The sequence below is a fragment of the Elaeis guineensis genome, chromosome 5 (assembly GCF_000442705.2).
Source record: "Elaeis guineensis isolate ETL-2024a chromosome 5, EG11, whole genome shotgun sequence".
NCBI lineage: Eukaryota > Viridiplantae > Streptophyta > Magnoliopsida > Arecales > Arecaceae > Elaeis > Elaeis guineensis.
The window spans coordinates 113275508-113294560 of NC_025997.2; the positions used below are offsets into that span (position 1 = coordinate 113275508).

Sequence of the window (19053 nt, forward strand, 5' to 3'; positions counted from 1 at the left end):
AGCCTTTTTTCACTAGAAAATTACATGGCTTGGCTTTTAAATTCTTCCTTCTTTGAATCTTTAAGATAAAAGCTTCAAGTTTCTTCGACATACGGTTCTAGCTTCCTGAAACTTCTCTTCAAATACTTAAATATTTTATTAGTACCAATTATATACTCAAATATTTTACTATTTATAAAAATCAAATATAAGATCAACAGATCCCTTTCGCATCTTTCATAAACTTAAATCTAATGCTTATTATTTAGAGTTACCTTCTGATTTAAAATTTAATCCAATTTTTAATATTGCAAACTTGTTTCTTATAAATTTGGTTTGAAATAAATTTTATTCGACTCAACGGCCTCAAACTATGACTATAATTATACCCTATAACTAGGCCAGAAATAGAACCACACTTATACCTTGTAGTATGAGCCAGGGTATTACATTTATATCTTATGGCAAAGTGGCAAGGCTACAAATTGAACAATAAGCTTAGTAATAGTTATAGTGCTAATGTGTATACACCCAATTGATAGGGTCAATAAGATAATTAGACTGAGAATTCAAATCTAATACATATCAAACTCTTTTTATAAAATAACAAAAATTATAATGCCATCAAAGTATGCATATTCCATGTAAATCCAATGATAGCATAATGATATTCTGAAAAAATCTCAAAATTACGTGTTCATTTTCTATTCAAAAGCATAGTTTCATAAAAGTCATAAATTATATATAAATCCATGAATATTTTATTTGATTGTAGAAAGAAAATTATTTATACCAAAGTCTAGAAAAGATATATCATTACTTCCTTTGCATGAACAATAAGCAAACGAATCTAATTAATCCTAAGAGTCTCCTTTAGAATCTAATATTCAAAATTATATTTCTATCAAATTTAATTATGACTAATTTTGAAATAAAAACCCCTAGTTCTTGCACTTTTGTAGATGATCAAGCTCAATAATTAGAGAATGTTATAGTCAAAATCAAAGCAAGGGTCGAATAAGGTCAAGAAAGGATAGGGTAGGACAAGCAACAGTATTGATGCACTAGGTTAGTTTAATCAAAATAATTTTTTCTAATCAAGGTTAGAATAAGATACAAATAGTTCAATAATTAATAAAAATCAAGGGTGACAAAATCCAATGATATTTGACAAAGATCAAGGTGATCACCACTATATTGTCTGACAATCTGAGATCAAGATCTCTTACTATGGTCAACCTATGCTGTAATGGGTTCCACTTGGGATCCACAAATCATAAGGATGGATGAAGAGAGGAAAAAGAGAGAAAAAGAATATATTTTTTTTCTATATATATTTATTTTTTTTCTCTTTCCTTTTTTCTTCCTTCTTTGAGAAATAAAGGAAGGACTCCACATGTCACCCTTATAGGAAGAGGAACAGGAGAAAGAAAGGGGTCATAGCATAGTTGGAGGTCCGACAATGGCCAAGCATAGGAAATGGCCAATGGTTATCGATGTCCAGTGAAATAAAAATGAAACAAAATAAGGTGTCTTTTGGCTTGGAGGATTCTTAGTCCCATCCCACTCACCAGTGGCTGGAGCTCTGACAGTGACCATGTATAAGCACAAGGAACCAGTCATGGGCTTTGACAATGAGCACTGGCGATGATAATAGGGAAAAGAGAAACGACCTAAAAAATGGGCATGATAGATATGAAAATAAGGAATAAATAAGGTGCACTTTTTATTTCCTTCCCTTAGTCCAATGGGATCTCAGCTTGTGGTGAGGGCTTTGTGCAAGGGAGGAAAAGAAGAAGTTAGGACAATAAAAGAGGAGCCTATTACCTTAATTCCATGGAGCAATGATAGCTAATTCTAGTAAGCATAGAGAACTTAAGCCATCAGCCATCCAGAGGAGGAGAGGGAAGAATGAACAACTGATCAGCGGTAATCTCTAATAAGGTGCTCCAAGAGAGAGGGCAAGCTCTTAGATAGATGGACGATTAGGGCTTTCTACCTATTAAGGTCGATAGAAGTCCAACTCTTGCCGGAGTCGAAGATGAAGGAGCGGATGGGAGTCCATTTCAAGCCCCCCAGCAGCTCAATTTTTTTCTTTTTTTTTTGTGCTTTCGGCCTATACTGCGCTTGTTAAGTCAGTTAAGTTGATGAAGCTCACAATGTTAAGCCTTTAATGGGCCACTGTATTATATTCTTTTCTTTAAAAAAAAAATTATCCTTAAAATTTTTCTCATTTGAATTTAAAAAAAAAAAAAGAAAGTCTTTGTGCACCGTATGCGGTGCAATAAAATTGATATGGAGCACACCACCTAATCATATTGGAGCACGTAGCCATTACTCTCCAATGCGTATTTAATGTCTCCAGTTTTATTTTTTGTTTAAAATTTTGAATGATAAAAATATCCCTCCCATTCTGAAAAAATTATGATATTTTATAGCTATATTATAACATCCTTTAATTAAATTATGACTTCCTGCACATAAGATGTTATAATTTTTTTTTCAAAAATTATAAAGAAAAAAAATATTTTCATCATTGAAAATTTATAAAATTTTTAAATGATGAAAATACATCACACTTTCTTATGATATTCTGTGATCAAATTTTGAGCAGCATATCATAATTTTTCAAAAAAAAAAAGTATTTTCGTCATTCAAAATTTTAAATAAAAAAATAGAATTACAAATATTAAATGCATATGACAAAGTAATGGCTATATGATCCAGTAAGATGGGACAATATAATTTTTTACATATACAAAAAATTACTCAAAAAAAAAATGCTTGGGTATCTTTTTCTCAACTCGTCTAACATTTTCAGGTAACTAATTCATCCCAACGCTTTCGTTATCGTAGTTATCATTATCTGATCGGCTGCAAAATAACACAGATCACGGTTAGTGCACTTTCAATGAATCATCAAAATTCTCCAAAACCTACGAATCGCAGAATAGCACATCAAAAAAAATTTTCCATTTTCGGTTGCATCTTTGGCAGAAAGGAACGATTAGTCCTCTTTCCCAATCTCATCGTTGGATCGCATCCATCACGACTTTCAAAGCACTCTGAAAAACCACTGCACAGCTTCAAAGTGGCCATTGCGCAATTGGATCCGCGCGAAGGAAGATGATCCTTTCTACCGCGCGAAATATACAACCCCGTCCTTACGTTCAACAGTCTTCGCGCAATTGCTTACGTTCTGGCGTCAAGGCCCCCACCACGGCTGACCTGACAGCAGCCAGTGGAGAGCGATAGCGGGAGAGCACTGCCCTGGTGCTTCTTATCCGGTTGTGTCTCATTTTATACACCCGCCACCGCCCCTCACAGTGTACGCCCAACTACCGAATAGCGGACCGAGAGCGAGCGAGAAGAGAGAAGGATGAGTGGGAGTGGGAGTGGGAGGGTGGTGTGCGTGACCGGTGCGTCCGGCTATATTGCTTCCTGGCTCGTCAAGCTTCTCCTCCAGCGCGGATATACCGTGCGCGCCACCGTCCGGGATCTTGGTCCGTCTCTCTCTGTGTAATTTTGAGGACTGCGAGTCATGATTTTATAGCTATTGCTATCCCTCTTATCCTCTTCCTTCTTTAGGGGATACAATTGCACAGAATGCTCCTCTTCGTGTTTCTCATTCTGTGTTTCTCGTTTCGTTGATTCTTTTTGCAATGGTTATGGTTATTATGACATCATCGCTGGAGGACTGGAGGATTCATGTCCGTGTCTGCTCAGATGTATGGAATAATAGCCTTTAACCCACCTTTCTTGCTTAGATTCGTTTATAGCCCTTAAGCCATGTTATCGTTGGATGGATTTTTTACCTTGTGTTTGAACCCCAGGTTAACGGCGTTGTAATTGTTTTTTTTTTTTTTGAAGTTTTCTTGACTTCGATTGGTGTGTGTTTTTTTTTTTTTTTTTTTTTTTCTGAATCTGTTATATTTTTCTCCATTAATCGTCATCGGACACTTTCTGCTATCATTTATTGATTGTATTTTTGACTTTGAATTTTTATTGATGTTGCCTTACCACGTTCTTGAACTGTTGTGTAATATAGGAGTAGAAATAGAGTGGGAAGTTAGGGTCTTAATTAAGGATCGGTTGGCTGGGTCGTGTGCAATTTGCGGTAGCTCCTATTATGGCATGTAACAGGATTTGAAGGTTTTTAAGGAGCGTAGGTGCCTTTGATTTTTAAAATGCTTACAACTTTTTAGGAATAGAGTCGCAAACATGTAGAGTAGTCTTCTTTTCTTTCTTTCTTTTTTAAGGAAACATGCATCAGATGGTCAGGATCGAATTAGCCTAAATTGGAATCATAATTAGATCCATATGTGAGAGCTCTAAAGCATTGTTTAAAGAAAAATAAAGTATGTAGAACATGCAGAAATCTTCTTTTTGTAGTAATATTGTCTTTTATAAAACATTATGATCCACTCATTTAGACTGTTTGTTTGCTTATTCAATTATAAGCTTGTTGTTTGTAGTTAGAAGAAGAAACATAAGAAATATCTAATGTAATGTTAATTAAACTAACTTCAGCAGCAACATTAGTTGCTTAGAAGGGGTTTGAAGACGTCTAGAAGTTGGGATAGGAGTGGAGCAGGATAGCATTTTGAATCAGGTGTACATTATTGAGAAGAAAAATTTTATAAATTCTTTATATGTCTAAGCTTTTGATATCGGACGAAAACAAGTACATAATGCAACAATGGAGCACTGTGACAGAATGATGCTATTCTCAGAAAATAACTCTTGTGATATTGGAAATACAGAGTCTGACATTAATAGGATGCCAAGCAGCATGTGAGAATTTTGTCCATAATGCACATTTCATTGAAGTTAACAATTTGCAAGGCATTCATAAGTTTGTTACATATTTAATGAAGAGAAAAAATATAAGAGAGGTGGCAACAGCGAAGTAGATTGCAAGGACTTTAAGTTCAAGTCTTAATTGGGATATGGAGCTTTTTTCTGTCAGTATTTTGCTACAGATGGCTGAATATCTTCTATTGAGGCAAATGGTCCAGATTGCCTTGAGACATATAAGTGTAGAGTGTAGATCTCACATAAGCAAAACGATGCCCGGAAATTGGTTGGAGAATTATTTTTCAAGAAGTTTGATGTCTTAGAGAAGCATGGTATGATTACTAGCTTTCTATTGGTGAGAGCATTACTTCTATTACTTCAACCATCTTGGTGCTATGCCTCGAGTGCGATGCTTCTTTTCTATTCTATATAATAAGGTGACTATCATGCCTCAAACCCAGCACCAGGGTTAGCCATGCGACACAGCTGCATACTCTGTAAGGCTAGACCTTAAAATCTATTGCAATCTCAATTCCATGAACGCTAATGGTCTCAATTCATAACAAAATATTCCATATTAATAAATAACAAAAATTTGTACAATTGACAAAAGTCAATCACCCGATTGGTATTGATAATGAACTATCTATTCAATCATTTCAACCATGATCCTAAACATAATCAAATACATGCATCATGCAACTCTGAAAAAAGAAAAGAAAGAAGGAGGTTTGAGCTTTACAATCCAGTAAAAATTTTCACACATCCACATAAATATAATAATAATAAATAAAAAATTATCATTGGATGGTACTTATATAAATCGTATGCCACAAAATATCATGATCATAAAACATGCGTAGTAAACACATACCTTTTCACATCAGATGATTATCTTTGATTAGCATATATCGGATTCAAACATATTTAGGTGCTCAGTTTCGGACTACCACAATCATATTTTCAGTTTGTGATGGGGCATCAATAAAATGGCTAGTTCAGAGGACCACAAGTACTCAACACTGGATTCTCACAACTATATTTTCAGTCCGTAGTGGGGCATTAATAAAGTGGCTAGTCCAAAGCACCATAAGTGCTCAATTTTGAACTACCACAATTATATTTCCAGCCCTTAGCTGGGCATCAACAAAGTGACTAGTCTAAAGGATTATAAGTGCTCAACTCTAGACTACCGCAACCACATTTTCGGTCTATGCCGAGGCATCAACAGTACCACATTTTCGACTTGTGGTGAGGCATCAATAAGTACCACATTTTCGACTTGTGGTGAGGCATCAATAAGTGGCTAGACCAAAGCACCACAACCCAACATTCAGTCACACAATTCAATTACATGCTTGTTAAATATTAATATTTCAATATCACTCTTTTGCACAATTCAATGCACATAAATACCGGAGTCCACCCAAACAAGGATCAATAAAATATGATACACACACACACACACACTTAAATAAGGATCTAATAAGTAGTTATCAAATACCATAAAGAGCAAAATCACTAACACATAAAAATAGTTTTTATATAAATACGTAATTAATATTCAAAAGTTCTTACTTCTATTGATGACAAACTCGATCACAACATCTACTAGTCCATGCCTAGCATGTCCAATCAATCAATATAATTCTAACTCATCCTTTGTCAACCATTAGTATAAGAAAAAATAAATTATTGTTAGATTCTTATGTTCAAAGCTTTAATATCTAAATTATTCTTAGTCCCAAGTTTCTTGACTCTATCCAATACATGGCTAATTAAGAAATAAAGATTTAGGGATTTATCTTGATTTAGGAATTAGAGCGTCAATCTCCTTAACATTTCTTGTCAGTTGATTTCTCCTCCATACAAAAATAAATGCTGACATGAAAGGAGATTGGTACAAAAAGGAAGATAAGGCTGACTAGATGGCGGCATCTAGCAGCCCAAATCAATCAAACAGCATAATCAAATCCTTCAAATCAATAAACGGATGTCCAATCAAGATAAGGTAGCAGATTAGATTTTGTTAATGATGGGTCCATGGATAGCCAATGAAGGCTAGGTTGTAGGCCAATAAGATGGGTGGTCACCCATTTGATTCCACAACTGGGTCAACTTGGGTCCATTGAGAAGGAAATCTAGGATCCTCTTTTTTGAGTCTACCAAGCCATAAGAGATGGGAAGAGAGAAGAGAGAACATAGGGAGGTCCTTAGATGCTTGAGCCAAGGTGGAGAACGGCAATGGTGGCAATGTTGGGTGTGGGCTGGAGGTCCGGCTTCTCGCGAGGTTGCGACAATGACAGAGATAGCGGTGACCGGTGGCATGGTGGTTGGCGGCAATGGTGGTAGGTGGAAAGACAGAAAACAGCAGAAACAGGAAAAGCAACTGTTGCTCCTAGATTGATTTTGATGATTACAAAGCAGATTGAAGGGATACAAACAATTTTAAATTGAAAAAGTCCTTATGCTCTTCAAGGGCAAAATCGTAATTTTACTAAAATCCTGATTTGATAGATTCATTTGATAGAACAAATGATTTGTAAACTATTGGTGAAAATTTCATTATTTTTGGACTTATATTTTTGAAGTTATGAAGGTTTGAAGTGCATGAGTCGACTCATGAGTCAACTCATGGCACTATGAGCTGATTGGCACGCAAAAAAAATTCCCATGGCACGCTGGAATTTTGGCTTGGCATGACCTGTGAGTCGACCCACAAGGCATGAGTCAACTCATGAGTCGACCTCTGCTGATTTGAGCCGAAAAATTCAGAAATCAAGACTGTCTGATCTGTGCAACAGAAGTCGACTCATGAGTCGACTCCTGTAGTATGAGTCGACTCATGAGTCGACCCCTGCGACGGAAAATGTCAGCAACGGCTATTTTTTTGCCCATTTTAATTACCTTTTATGCTTCCTAAAATTGCTCTAACGGCTCTTTATCTGCCTAAATTGTTTTCTCTTGCTTTTAATGCTATAAAATGCTTGAAATGGTGAAAGAAATTGCAGATTAAATAGCAGATCAAATTGGAGAGAAAATAGAAGATCAATCGGCAGATCAAAAGAGAGATAAAATTCATTGAGAGGATCCACGAGATAATTTGAGAGAAAAAGAAAAGAGGATCCAAAATCCACACGAGAGATTGTGAAAGAGATTCAAGAGCTTTCAAAGAGAGGATCTTTCAAGCCTATTGTTCAACCTTGATCTAGAGATCTTCCAAAGTTTTCAAGAGATCTTCAATCAACAATCAACCTCTTCTCAAGCATTCGTTCAAGCGTTCATCCACTTTGAGAAAATCCGAAAAGGGGTTCTTCATTTGAGTAAAGTTTTTATTGTTATATTCGCTCATTTAAAGGAGCTGTTATTGTATTAATCTGTGCTCAAAATTTTCTAACTCTTTGTGAGTTTTTGTTCTTGTTTTTGGAGGATTTCCAAAACAAGGAAAGGTTGATCCGAACCTGAAATCGGAGTGTTTTGGATTTACTTGTACCCGAAAAACAAGTGATCTAGCTTGGGATAGCTAGTGTCGGAGTTTCCGACGTTTTGTATTCAGGTTGAATACAAGTATAGTGGATTGAAATTCCCAAGTAGGAGCTTGGGGAGTGGATGTAGATGCAAGGTTGGCACCGAACCACTATAAATCCTTGTGTTTGTGGTGTGCTTTATCGCTTCACTTTATTTCTTTATTATATCCTTGCATTCCTGTTTTAGGTATTTAATATTGAATTAAAATCTTTGTCTTGTTCATCATAAGTAATTAATCAATTCTAAAATTTTTAGAAACCCAATTCATCCCCCCTCTTGGGTTGCATAGCTGGGCAACAAGTGGTATCAGAGCCCGGTGCTCTAGCCCTTCTTTGATCTAACAATCAAAGAGCCAAAGATCTATGGCAACCCATGTTGGTACTTCTCTAGTCGAGGGGCAATCAACAAACTGACCTCCACTTTTCAATGGGTCTAATTACACCTATTGGAAAGCTCGGATGAAGATTTTCATACAAGCACTCGACTATGATATGTGGAGTATCATAGTGAACGGTCCTCACACACCCACCAAGATTATAGATGGTGAGGAGTCAACCAAACCCGAGAAAGAATGGGATGAGGTTGACAAGAAATTGGCATAATTAAATGCCAAAGCCATGAATGTTCTTTATTGTGCACTAGATGCAAGTGAATTCAATCGCATTTCTACTTGTGCATCTGCTAAAGAAATATGGGATAGGTTAGAAGTAACCCATGAGGGAACAAATCAAGTAAAAGAGTTTAAAATAAACATGCTTGTACATAAATATGAATTGTTTAAGATGGAGCATGATGAGTCCATAACTGCTATGTTTACTCGTTTTACTGATATAATTAATGGTTTGAAGAGTCTTGGCAAATCTTATACTAACAGTGAACTTGTAAGAAAGATTCTCAGGTCACTGCCAAGAACTTGGGAAGCCAAGGTGACTGCCATCCAAGAAGCAAAGGACTTGAACACTCTACCTCTAGAAGAACTTCTTGGATCCTTGATGACTCATGAACTTAGCATGAAGCAACATCAAGAGGATGAAGTCAAAAATAAAAGAACCATTGCCCTCAAATCCACAACTTCGCCTGATTATGAAACGGATGATACTGAAGATGAAGAACAGGATGAAGAGATGGCACTCATCACCCGGAGATTCAAGAAGTTCCTAAGAAAAAGGAAACAGGGGATAAGAAAGAAGTCATTCACAAAAGGGGAACAAAGCAAAGAGAAAGAGAAAGATCAACCCCTTATATGCTACGAGTGCAAGAAGCCGGGACATTTCAGATCCGAATGTCCACAACTGAAGAAAGGTCCCACAAAGTTCAAAAAGAAGGCAATGATGGCGACTTGGAGTGCGAGTGATGACTCAAGCTCCGACGAGGAAACCTCAACAGAACAAGCCAACCTGTGCCTGATGGCACATGAAAATGAGGTAACTTCTGAATCCACTAGTGAATTCACATTTGAAGAATTGCATGAAGCATTCTATGATTCAATTGATGAATTAAAGAAACTAGGAAAGAAAAACAAAGAACTGAAATTGAAAAATCAGTCCTTAGTGAAACAAACTGAAAACCTGTCAATTGAAAAATTCACCTTGATTCAAGAAAATCAAAACTTAAAGGATGAAATTAACAAGCTGAAATCTATAGTAGATAAGTTCACCTTAAGTTCAAACAAACTAAATATGATTCTTGATAATCAGAAAGCTATATATGATAAGGCTGGACTTGGCTATAAACCTCTGAAGAAACAAAAATTTCTGAAGGATATTTATGTAAATTATTCAAGTAACAAGTCTACAAATATTACTTGTTTCAACTGTGGTAGGATAGGACATAAATCATACACATGTCTTATTAACAAATATGCAAACACAAAGAAAATATGGGTTTCAAAAGGAACCATTCTGACTAACCTGAAAGGACCCAAGAAAGCTTGGGTACCTAAGACAGAAACTTGACCTTTGCTTGCAGGTGTGTCTAGCATCCCAAGAAGGAAACAGGAAATGGTATCTTGACAGCGGATGCTCGAGACACATGACTGGTGATGAATCACAATTCATCACGCTTGATGCTAAGGATGGAGGGATGGTCACCTTTGGAGATAATGGCAAAGGAAAGATCATCGGGATAGGTAACATTGGTATCACTCCCTCCAAATACATTGAGAATGTTTTACTAGTTAAAGGTTTAAAGCATAACTTATTTAGCATTAGTCAATTCTGTGATAAAGGGTATAAAGTAGTTTTTGAATTATCTGTTTGCATTGTGACTAGTCCTATTAACGATGGCATTAAATTTATAGGACATAGGCATGGCAATGTTTATATGATAGATTTGAATGACTTAGCCAAATTAGACATGCAATGCCTAGTATCCTTGAATGCTAAAATCAATGAGACTAGTTGGCTGTGGCATCGTAGACTTGCACATATCAGCATGCATTCTCTTTCAAAATTAATTAAGAAAGATTTAGTTCTCGGTTTGCCAAAACTGAATTTTGAAAAGGATAGAATTTGTGATGCATGCCAATTAGGTAAGCAAACTAGAGTATCATTTAAATCCAAAAACACTGTTTCAACTTCTAGACCATTAGAGCTCTTACATATGGACTTATTTGGACCAACAAGAACCACCAGTCTAGGAGGAAAACGATATGGCTTTGTAATTATAGATGATTACTCTCGTTTTACTTGGGTTTTCTTTTTGGCTCACAAAAATGAAACTTTTCATATTTTCACTAAATTTCATCGAAAAGTCTCTAATGAAAAAGGTTTTTCAATTCAAAATATTAGAAGTGATCATGGAACTGAATTTGAAAATCAAGATTTTGAAAATTTTTGTGATGAAAATGGAATTGGCCATAACTTCTCTGCTCCTAGGACACCCCAACAAAATGGGGTAGTTGAAAGGAAAAACAGAACATTAGAAGAAATGGCCCGTACCATGCTTTGTGAAAGCAACCTTCCAAGATATTTTTGGGCGGAAGCAATTAACACAGCATGTTACATTTTAAAGCGTGCTTTAATTAGACAATTTTTAAAGAAAACCCCCTATGAACTTTGGAAAGGAAGAAAACCAAATATTGCATATTTTCATGTTTTTGGTTGCCGATGTTTTGTATTAAATAATGGCAAAGAAAAACTTGGTAAATTTGATGCAAAATCAGATGAAGCAATCTTTCTAGGTTACTCCTCCACTAGTAAAGCATTTAGAGTTTTCAACAAAAGAACTTTAATAGTTGAGGAGTCCATACATGTTGTTTTTGATGAATCTAACGATCTTCCTTCAAGGAAGAATGAGGGTGTTGATGATGCAGATCCACTAATAGAAGGTATGAAGAAGATCACTCTGAAAGATTCAGCAACTCCAAAAGACAAGGATCAAGAAGACGAACAAAATGAAAGAGGTGAAGAAATTCAAAAACAACCTCAAGGTACAAATGACCTACCCAAGGAATGGAGGTATGTTCACAACCACCCTAAGGAGTTAATTATTGGTGACCCTATGCATGGGGTAAAAACCCATTCTTCACTAAGAGATGCAGTTAATCATTGTGCTTTTGTATCTCATCTTGAACCTAAAACTTTTGAAGAAGCTGAAAATGATCATAATTGGATTAATGCTATGCAAGAGGAACTTAATCAATTTGAAAGAAATAATGTTTGGACCTTAGTATCAAGACCTAAAGATTATTCAATAATTGGCACAAAATGGGTCTTTAGAAACAAATTAGATGAGCATGGAAATGTAATTAGAAATAAAGCAAGACTGGTTGCTAAGGGATATAATCAAGAAGAAGGAATTGATTTTGATGAAACCTTTGCACCTGTTGCTAGATTAGAAGCTATTAGACTTCTACTTGCATATGCTTGCTTTATGAAATTCAAATTATTTCAAATGGATGTTAAAAGTGCATTTTTAAATGGATATATCGCTGAAGAAGTATATGTAGAACAACCTCCTGGATTTGAAAATCATGCTTTTCCTAATCATGTCTTTAGATTAAATAAAGCTTTATATGGATTAAAACAAGCACCTAGAGCATGGTATGAAAGGCTAAGCAAATTTCTACTAAATAATGGTTTTTTAAGAGGTAATGTAGATACAACCCTATTTATTAAAAGAAATCAAAATGATATGCTAGTTATACAAATTTATGTTGATGACATAATTTTTGGGTCTACTAATGAATCCTTTGTCAAGACTTTGCTAAGCTTATGCAGGGAGAGTTCGAGATGAGCATGATGGGAGAACTCACCTTCTTCCTCGGACTCCAAATCAAACAATCAAAAGAGGGAATCTCCATCACCCAAAGCAAGTACACCAAGGAACTACTCAAAAGATTTGGAATGGAGAACTGCAAACCAATTGGCACACCAATAAGTCTCTATGTAAGCTTGACAAGGATGATGAAGGTAAATGTGTAGACTTAAAATACTATAGAGGTATGATTGGCTCATTATTATATTTAACTGCAAGTAGGCCTGATATCATGTTTAGTGTTTGCTTATGTGCTAGATATCAATCTAATCCTAAAGAATCTCATTTGAATGCTGTTAAAAGAATCCTTAGATACTTAAATGGTACACAAACTCTAGGGTTATGGTACTCTAAGGACTCACAAATTAATTTATTAGGATATTCAGATGCTGATTTTGCTGATGTAAATTAGATAGAAAAAGCACAAGTGGAACTTGCCAATTTCTTGGAGTTAACCTAATCTCATGGTTTAGCAAGAAACAAAATTCGGTGGCTCTGTCTACGGCTGAGGCCGAATACATTGCAGCCGGAAGTTGTTGTGCTCAAATCTTATGGATTAAGCAACAACTCGAAGATTTTGGAATCAAACTTAATGAAACACCAATAAGATGTGACAACACAAGTGCCATAAATCTATCTAAAAATCCAATTCAACACTCAAGATCTAAACATATTGAAATAAGACATCATTTTATAAGAGAACATGTTCAAAAAAAAAATAATTCTTGAATATGTTTGCACTGAAAATCAATTAGCTGATATCTTTACAAAGGCCCTTAGTGAGGATAGATTCTGTGAAATTAGGAGAAATCTAGGAATTCTAGATCCATTTGCCTAAAATTTCTCAATTTCCAAAGATTTGATTAGAGCTCAATTTTCAACATCTATCCTGGTCCCAAAAGCTCAAATTTATCATTCTAAAAATTATCATTGAGCAAAATTCCTTCACTCAAAATTTCAAATTTTTCTGGAATTTATTCATATTTTTCCTGATTTTCTGAACTTCATGAGTCGACCCCTATGAGTCGACTCAATGGCAAACTTGTAAATCCCACTAACTTTCAACGGGTTCATTTTTTTATACTGAAACCCTGTTCGTGAGACGACTCATCTTCCCATCGTTCTTCTTCCAAAAGCCGTCTTCTCCAACTCTTCTTGCTCCAAATCCAAGGATTAATTTCGAGGCAATTCTCCCTCCTCCTCTCCACCAAAAATCGCCTCCTTGAAAAGGATTTTTTGTGCTTTCTCGCATTGCTTGGCGCGGTTGGAACGTGCCCTAGCACTTTACCGATCTTCCAAAATCCACTTCTTTTCTCCACCAAAATCCTTCTTCACTCTCTTGTGATCCCTCCTCCACTCAATTCAAGTCTCCTTGTCTGCTACTATAGTGGATATGGCTCCAAAGATGAAACTTCCCCAAAGAAGAAAATCAATTGTGAGCCTGAAAAATTGTCAGAAAGAAAAGGCAAGCCGCTCAATCTTCAACTGCTCCCACTCCAGTTTCAGTACCTACTCAAGGTCTCTCAATCCCTCCTAAGCCCCAGTAAGAATCCTCTTTCGATAGAAAAGTAGAAACGGGAAAAATATAGATTTTCGGTTCTTTGAGGAAGAAGGATTTACTTTTGCTACCAAAATTAAAAACCAAGGATGGAAACTCTATTGCTCTCTTAAGGAAGTCACCTATGTTGACCTAGTCAGAGAATTCTACCAAAATCTACTTTATGAAGTGGGTCAGTGACTTCAACTGTAAAGGGAATTGATATTTGCCTGGACTCTAGGATATTGGGAGAAATACTTCAGTTGCCTAGTGAAGGATATTCATATATGAACTCCCAATTAAAGAAGAGGGGATCAGAATTATTTTAGGAGAAATTATTCAGGAAATTTAAACAAATTGGAAGCAAAGATTTTATCCATTGAGATGAGGGTCTGCATCAGATTGTAACAAAGCTCTTCTTTCCTAGGAGTGGTAGACATGACTTACTTTCCAGCAGAGATGTATGTGTCATGTTTCATGTCATCACTCAGACCCCCCTGAACCTCCCTGCACTTATGATAGAGGCCATGAGAGAAACTTTGAATAGATCCAAGGCACACTTGCCTTATGGTATGGCCCTTACTAGAGTATTCAGGAGGTTTGGAGTTAGTTGTGAGGGGGAGGCTGCTACTAAGCTCTCTCATGTGGATACTTTCAACCAACATAGCCTGCACCGAATGGGATTTGCAAAGACTGATGGTGGTTGGATCAAGGGATCTGAGGAGAGAGTTGAGGAAAGAACTGAAGATAGAGCTGAAGTCAGAACTGAAGGCAGAGTAGAAGAAGAAGATCCATCATCTCCTGTCCATGACTTCAGGGCAGCATCACCACATATCCAGTTCATTCCTGATACTGAGGCTGGCCCTTCAGAGTTTACTAGGATGCCCACACCAGTGTATCAGTCAGAGAGCAGAGCACCTCATTCAGAGTTCAGACTGGCTGACGATCAGATCGAGCATATATCACAGCGTGTGGCTTCTTTGCTGTCTAGCCAGTGGAGTAGTACTTCTTTTACATCTGGAGCCACCTCTTCTGATCAGACCATTACTCCCCACATCTCCACTGTGTTTCAAATGATATCAGATCAGTCCATCAGGATCCAGCAGCTTGAGGACACTGTCTGGAGACTTACTGGCAGAGTTCTTGACTTGCAGGGGCAAGTCCTTGCTTTGGCCCATCCCAAGCCACAGGAGTCAACCATTGAGGTCACAGACCTCACTGCAGAGGCTGGTAGGCTCAGAGGAGCACTAAAAGATGGATATGAATTGCTGAGGAAAGAAATCCAAGGATCGAGTGAGCATGCTACCACTCAGTTCACTGCTCTACTTCAATCTGTTTTCAGAGCACTGAACGTACTTGATTCTATCAGACTCACCCTTTCTGTTCAGTCTTTGGCCTCTCAGCGTTCTCAGCCACCCAGTTCATCTCGCTCTCCTGCTCGTGCCAGCACCTCCACTCGTGGCAGAGGCAGACGGGTAGAGGACGCACTTCTGATCCATCATCTCCTCACCCTATATCTGATGACTCCGATCATTGACTTATCTTGATCTTTACTAGATCCTAGGTGTTAGTATTTTGTTCTAGGATCTATACCTTGGGGCCATGTATTGACAATTAGCTGGTTGAATTTTATTTTTAAGAACTATGTATTGAAACAATTATGTTTTTAATGGAATCATTTTTCTACCTTTTGTAATGATATTGATCATATTTTGGTTATATATATTCTTCTTGTGGAAAAATTGTCTTCTCTTTGTTGTTGTTTGCTGTTGAAAATTACTATATTAAGGGGGAGCAAACTTCTATGATAAACTCTAAAAGGGGAGAAATTAAAGAATATTTAACCATATTTGATGATGTCAAAAAGGGGGAGAAATTAAACAAAACAAAATTGGAGATATTAAACAAAATTGGAAATTAAACACAATTTGAGAAATTAAACAAAAATGGTATTTTGAAAAATTAAACAAAAATTTGAGAAATTAAACAAAACAAAATTGGAGATATTAAACAAAAATTGGAAAATTAAACAAAAATTTCAAAATTAAATATTTGGAGAAATTAAAAAAAAATTTGAGAAATTAAACAAAATTTGAGAAATTAAATAAAAATGGTATTTTGAGAAATTAAGCAAAATTTGAGAAATTTGATATCAGACAGAAATTAAACAAAAAGCCATCCATCAAAAGCAAAATCATAAGTACAATGCAAATAAGTAATTTTTTATATGCTCTGATATATTTCAAAATTCAAACTTGCTCTGATATATCTTTTGAAATTTACCTTGATACATCTTAAGAAATTTGATTTACTCTGATACACCCTAAAATTTCTTTTAACTTGCTCTGATACATGATAAAATTTAATCTGATACAGTGTGAAAGTTTCTCTGATATTTGCTCTGATACAGTGTGAAATTTTCTCTGATATATTATAACATTTGCTCTGATACAGTGTGAAATTTTCTCTGATATATTATAATATTTACTCTGATACATTGTAAAATCTTTTCTGATAACATTGTAAAAATTATTGTTCTTGCTCTGATTCATTGCAAAATTTATTTTTTTCTCTTGCTCTGATATATCTTAAGCTCAAAATGAGTTAATTCACTTAAGCTCAAAATCAACTTTTAAACATACTTTGGCACACATAATTTTTTAAGCACATAAGTATTTTTTTTTTTGCTCTGATGCTAAAACTAAAATCAAATGCGAATGGAATTTTCAAAATAGAGCTCAATCTGATAACAAAAACAAGTTTTCTGCTCTAACACCAAAATCATATAATCAAATGAGCATATCTTCAAATCTTAAGCAAATGGACAAATTATTTTTGCATATGATATTATATTACATGCCAAAAGAATCATACTCTTTTCAAGCATATACACCTATAATGTATTCTTTTGAAATTAATGCATTCACATAAATATTTTTGTTCAAATGTTTTGTCATCATCAAAAAGGGGGAGATTGTTGCTCCTAGATTGATTTTGATGATTACAAAGCAGATTGAAGGGATACAAACAATTTTAAATTGAAAAAGTCCTTATGCTCTTCAAGGGCAAAATCATAATTTCACTAAAATCCTGATTTGATAGTATCATTTGATAGAACAAATGATTTGTAAACTATTGGTGAAAATTTCATTATTTTTGGACTTATATTTTTAAAGTTATGAAGGTTTGAAGTGCATGAGTCGACTCATGAGTCAACTCATGGCACTATGAGCTGATTGGCACGCAAAAAAAATTCCCATGACACGCTGGATTTTTGGCTTGACACGACCTGTGAGTCGACTCATGAGTCGACCCACAAGGCATGAGTCGACTCATGAGTCGACCTCTGCTGATTTGAGCCGAAAAATCCAGAAATCAAGACTGTCTGATCTGTGCAACAGAAGTCGACTCATGAGTCGACTCCTGTAGCATGAGTCGACTCATGAGTCGACCCCTGCGATGGAAAATGTCAGCAACGGTTATTTTTTTGCCCATTTTAATTACCTTTTATGCTTCCTAAAATTGCTCTAACGGCTCTTTATCTGCTAAATTGTTTTCTCTTGCTTTTAATGCTATAAAATGCTTGAAATGGTGAAAGAAATTGCAGATTAAATAGCAGATCAAATTGGAGAGAAAATAGAAGATCAATCGGCAGATCAAAAGAGAGATAAAATTCATTGAGAGGATCCACGAGATAATTTGAGAGAAAAAGAAAAGAGGATCCAAAATCTACACGAGAGATTATGAAAGAGATTCAAGAGCTTTCAAAGAGAGGATCTTTCAAGCCTATTGTTCAACCTTGATCTAGAGATCTTCCAAAGCTTTCAAGAGATCTTCAATCAACAATCAACCTCTTCTCAAGCATTCGTTCAAGCGTTCATCCACTTTGAGAAAATTCGAAAAGGGGTTCTTCATTTGAGTAAAGTTCTTATTGTTATATTCGCTCATTTAAAGGAGCTGTTATTGTATTAATCTGTGCTCAAAATTTTCTAACTCTTTGTGAGTTTTTGTTCTTGTTTTTGGAGGAATTCCAAAACAAGGAAAGGTTGATCCGAACCTGAAATCGGAGTGTTTTGGGTTTACTTGTACCTGAGAAATAAGTGATCTAGCTTGGGATAGCTAGTGTCGGAGTTTCCGACGTTTTGTATTCAGGTTGAATACAAGTATAGTGGATTGAAATTCCCAAGTAGGAGCTTGGGAGTGGATGTAGGTGCAGGGTTGGCACCGAACCACTATAAATTCTTGTGTTTGTGGTGTGCTTTATCGCTTCACTTTATTTCTTTATTATATCTTTGCATTCCTGTTTTAGGTATTTAATATTGAATTAAAATCTTTATCTTGTTCATCATAAGTAATTAATCAATTCTAAAATTTTTAGAAACCCAATTCACCCCCCCCTCTTGGGTTGCATAGCTGGGCAACACATGGTGACCATTTAGCAATGATACCTAATGTCCGGATAGGTCGAATAATTTTCAAAGCAACATTCAAGAACCCTGGCATATGGCTACCGTGTAATCCATCCATTTAACTCTCAATACTTTAGGATGACCTTAGGGTGTATGGTCAACTGTCAAACCCCTCGTTAGTCTCCATGTTATATTCTAACCTTATCATGACATTCTCATGATTAATCCTACGACTCATCACATGGATTATCTTGGCCAAGGATTTACTGGATTAGAAATATATTAAAGTGTTATCTCCTATTAGCCGAAGTGATCAATCCCATCTTGACTCATACACAGACTTCGCACGTACTTGACTATATCCAAAAATCTTTCATCACTATATTAGAAATATAGATAGTCTGGTACCTAAGTACAGTGAGTTGCCTGTAAGTCATCGTGGTGATCTCAGGTCTGAGGGATACTTATACTCATATCCATTACAAGCTGCTCTTTGACAGTAGGGTAAATACCATAGAATGCTCTGCTACTGAGTCCGTTCAGTGA

General features: G+C 35.9%; 1 protein-coding gene across 1 annotated transcript in view; it reads left to right on the forward strand.

Moving 5' to 3' along the window:
* Nucleotides 1-3286: 3286 nt before the first annotated feature.
* LOC105034771 (phenylacetaldehyde reductase) overlaps nt 3287-19053 on the forward strand; it is a 128782-nt gene continuing 113015 nt past the window's right edge. Inside the window, exon 1 of the mRNA XM_073258102.1 lies at nt 3287-3482. Within this exon, the coding sequence (XP_073114203.1) occupies nt 3359-3482 (124 nt within the window). The 5' untranslated portion in view covers nt 3287-3358. The remainder of the gene's footprint in view (nt 3483-19053) is intronic.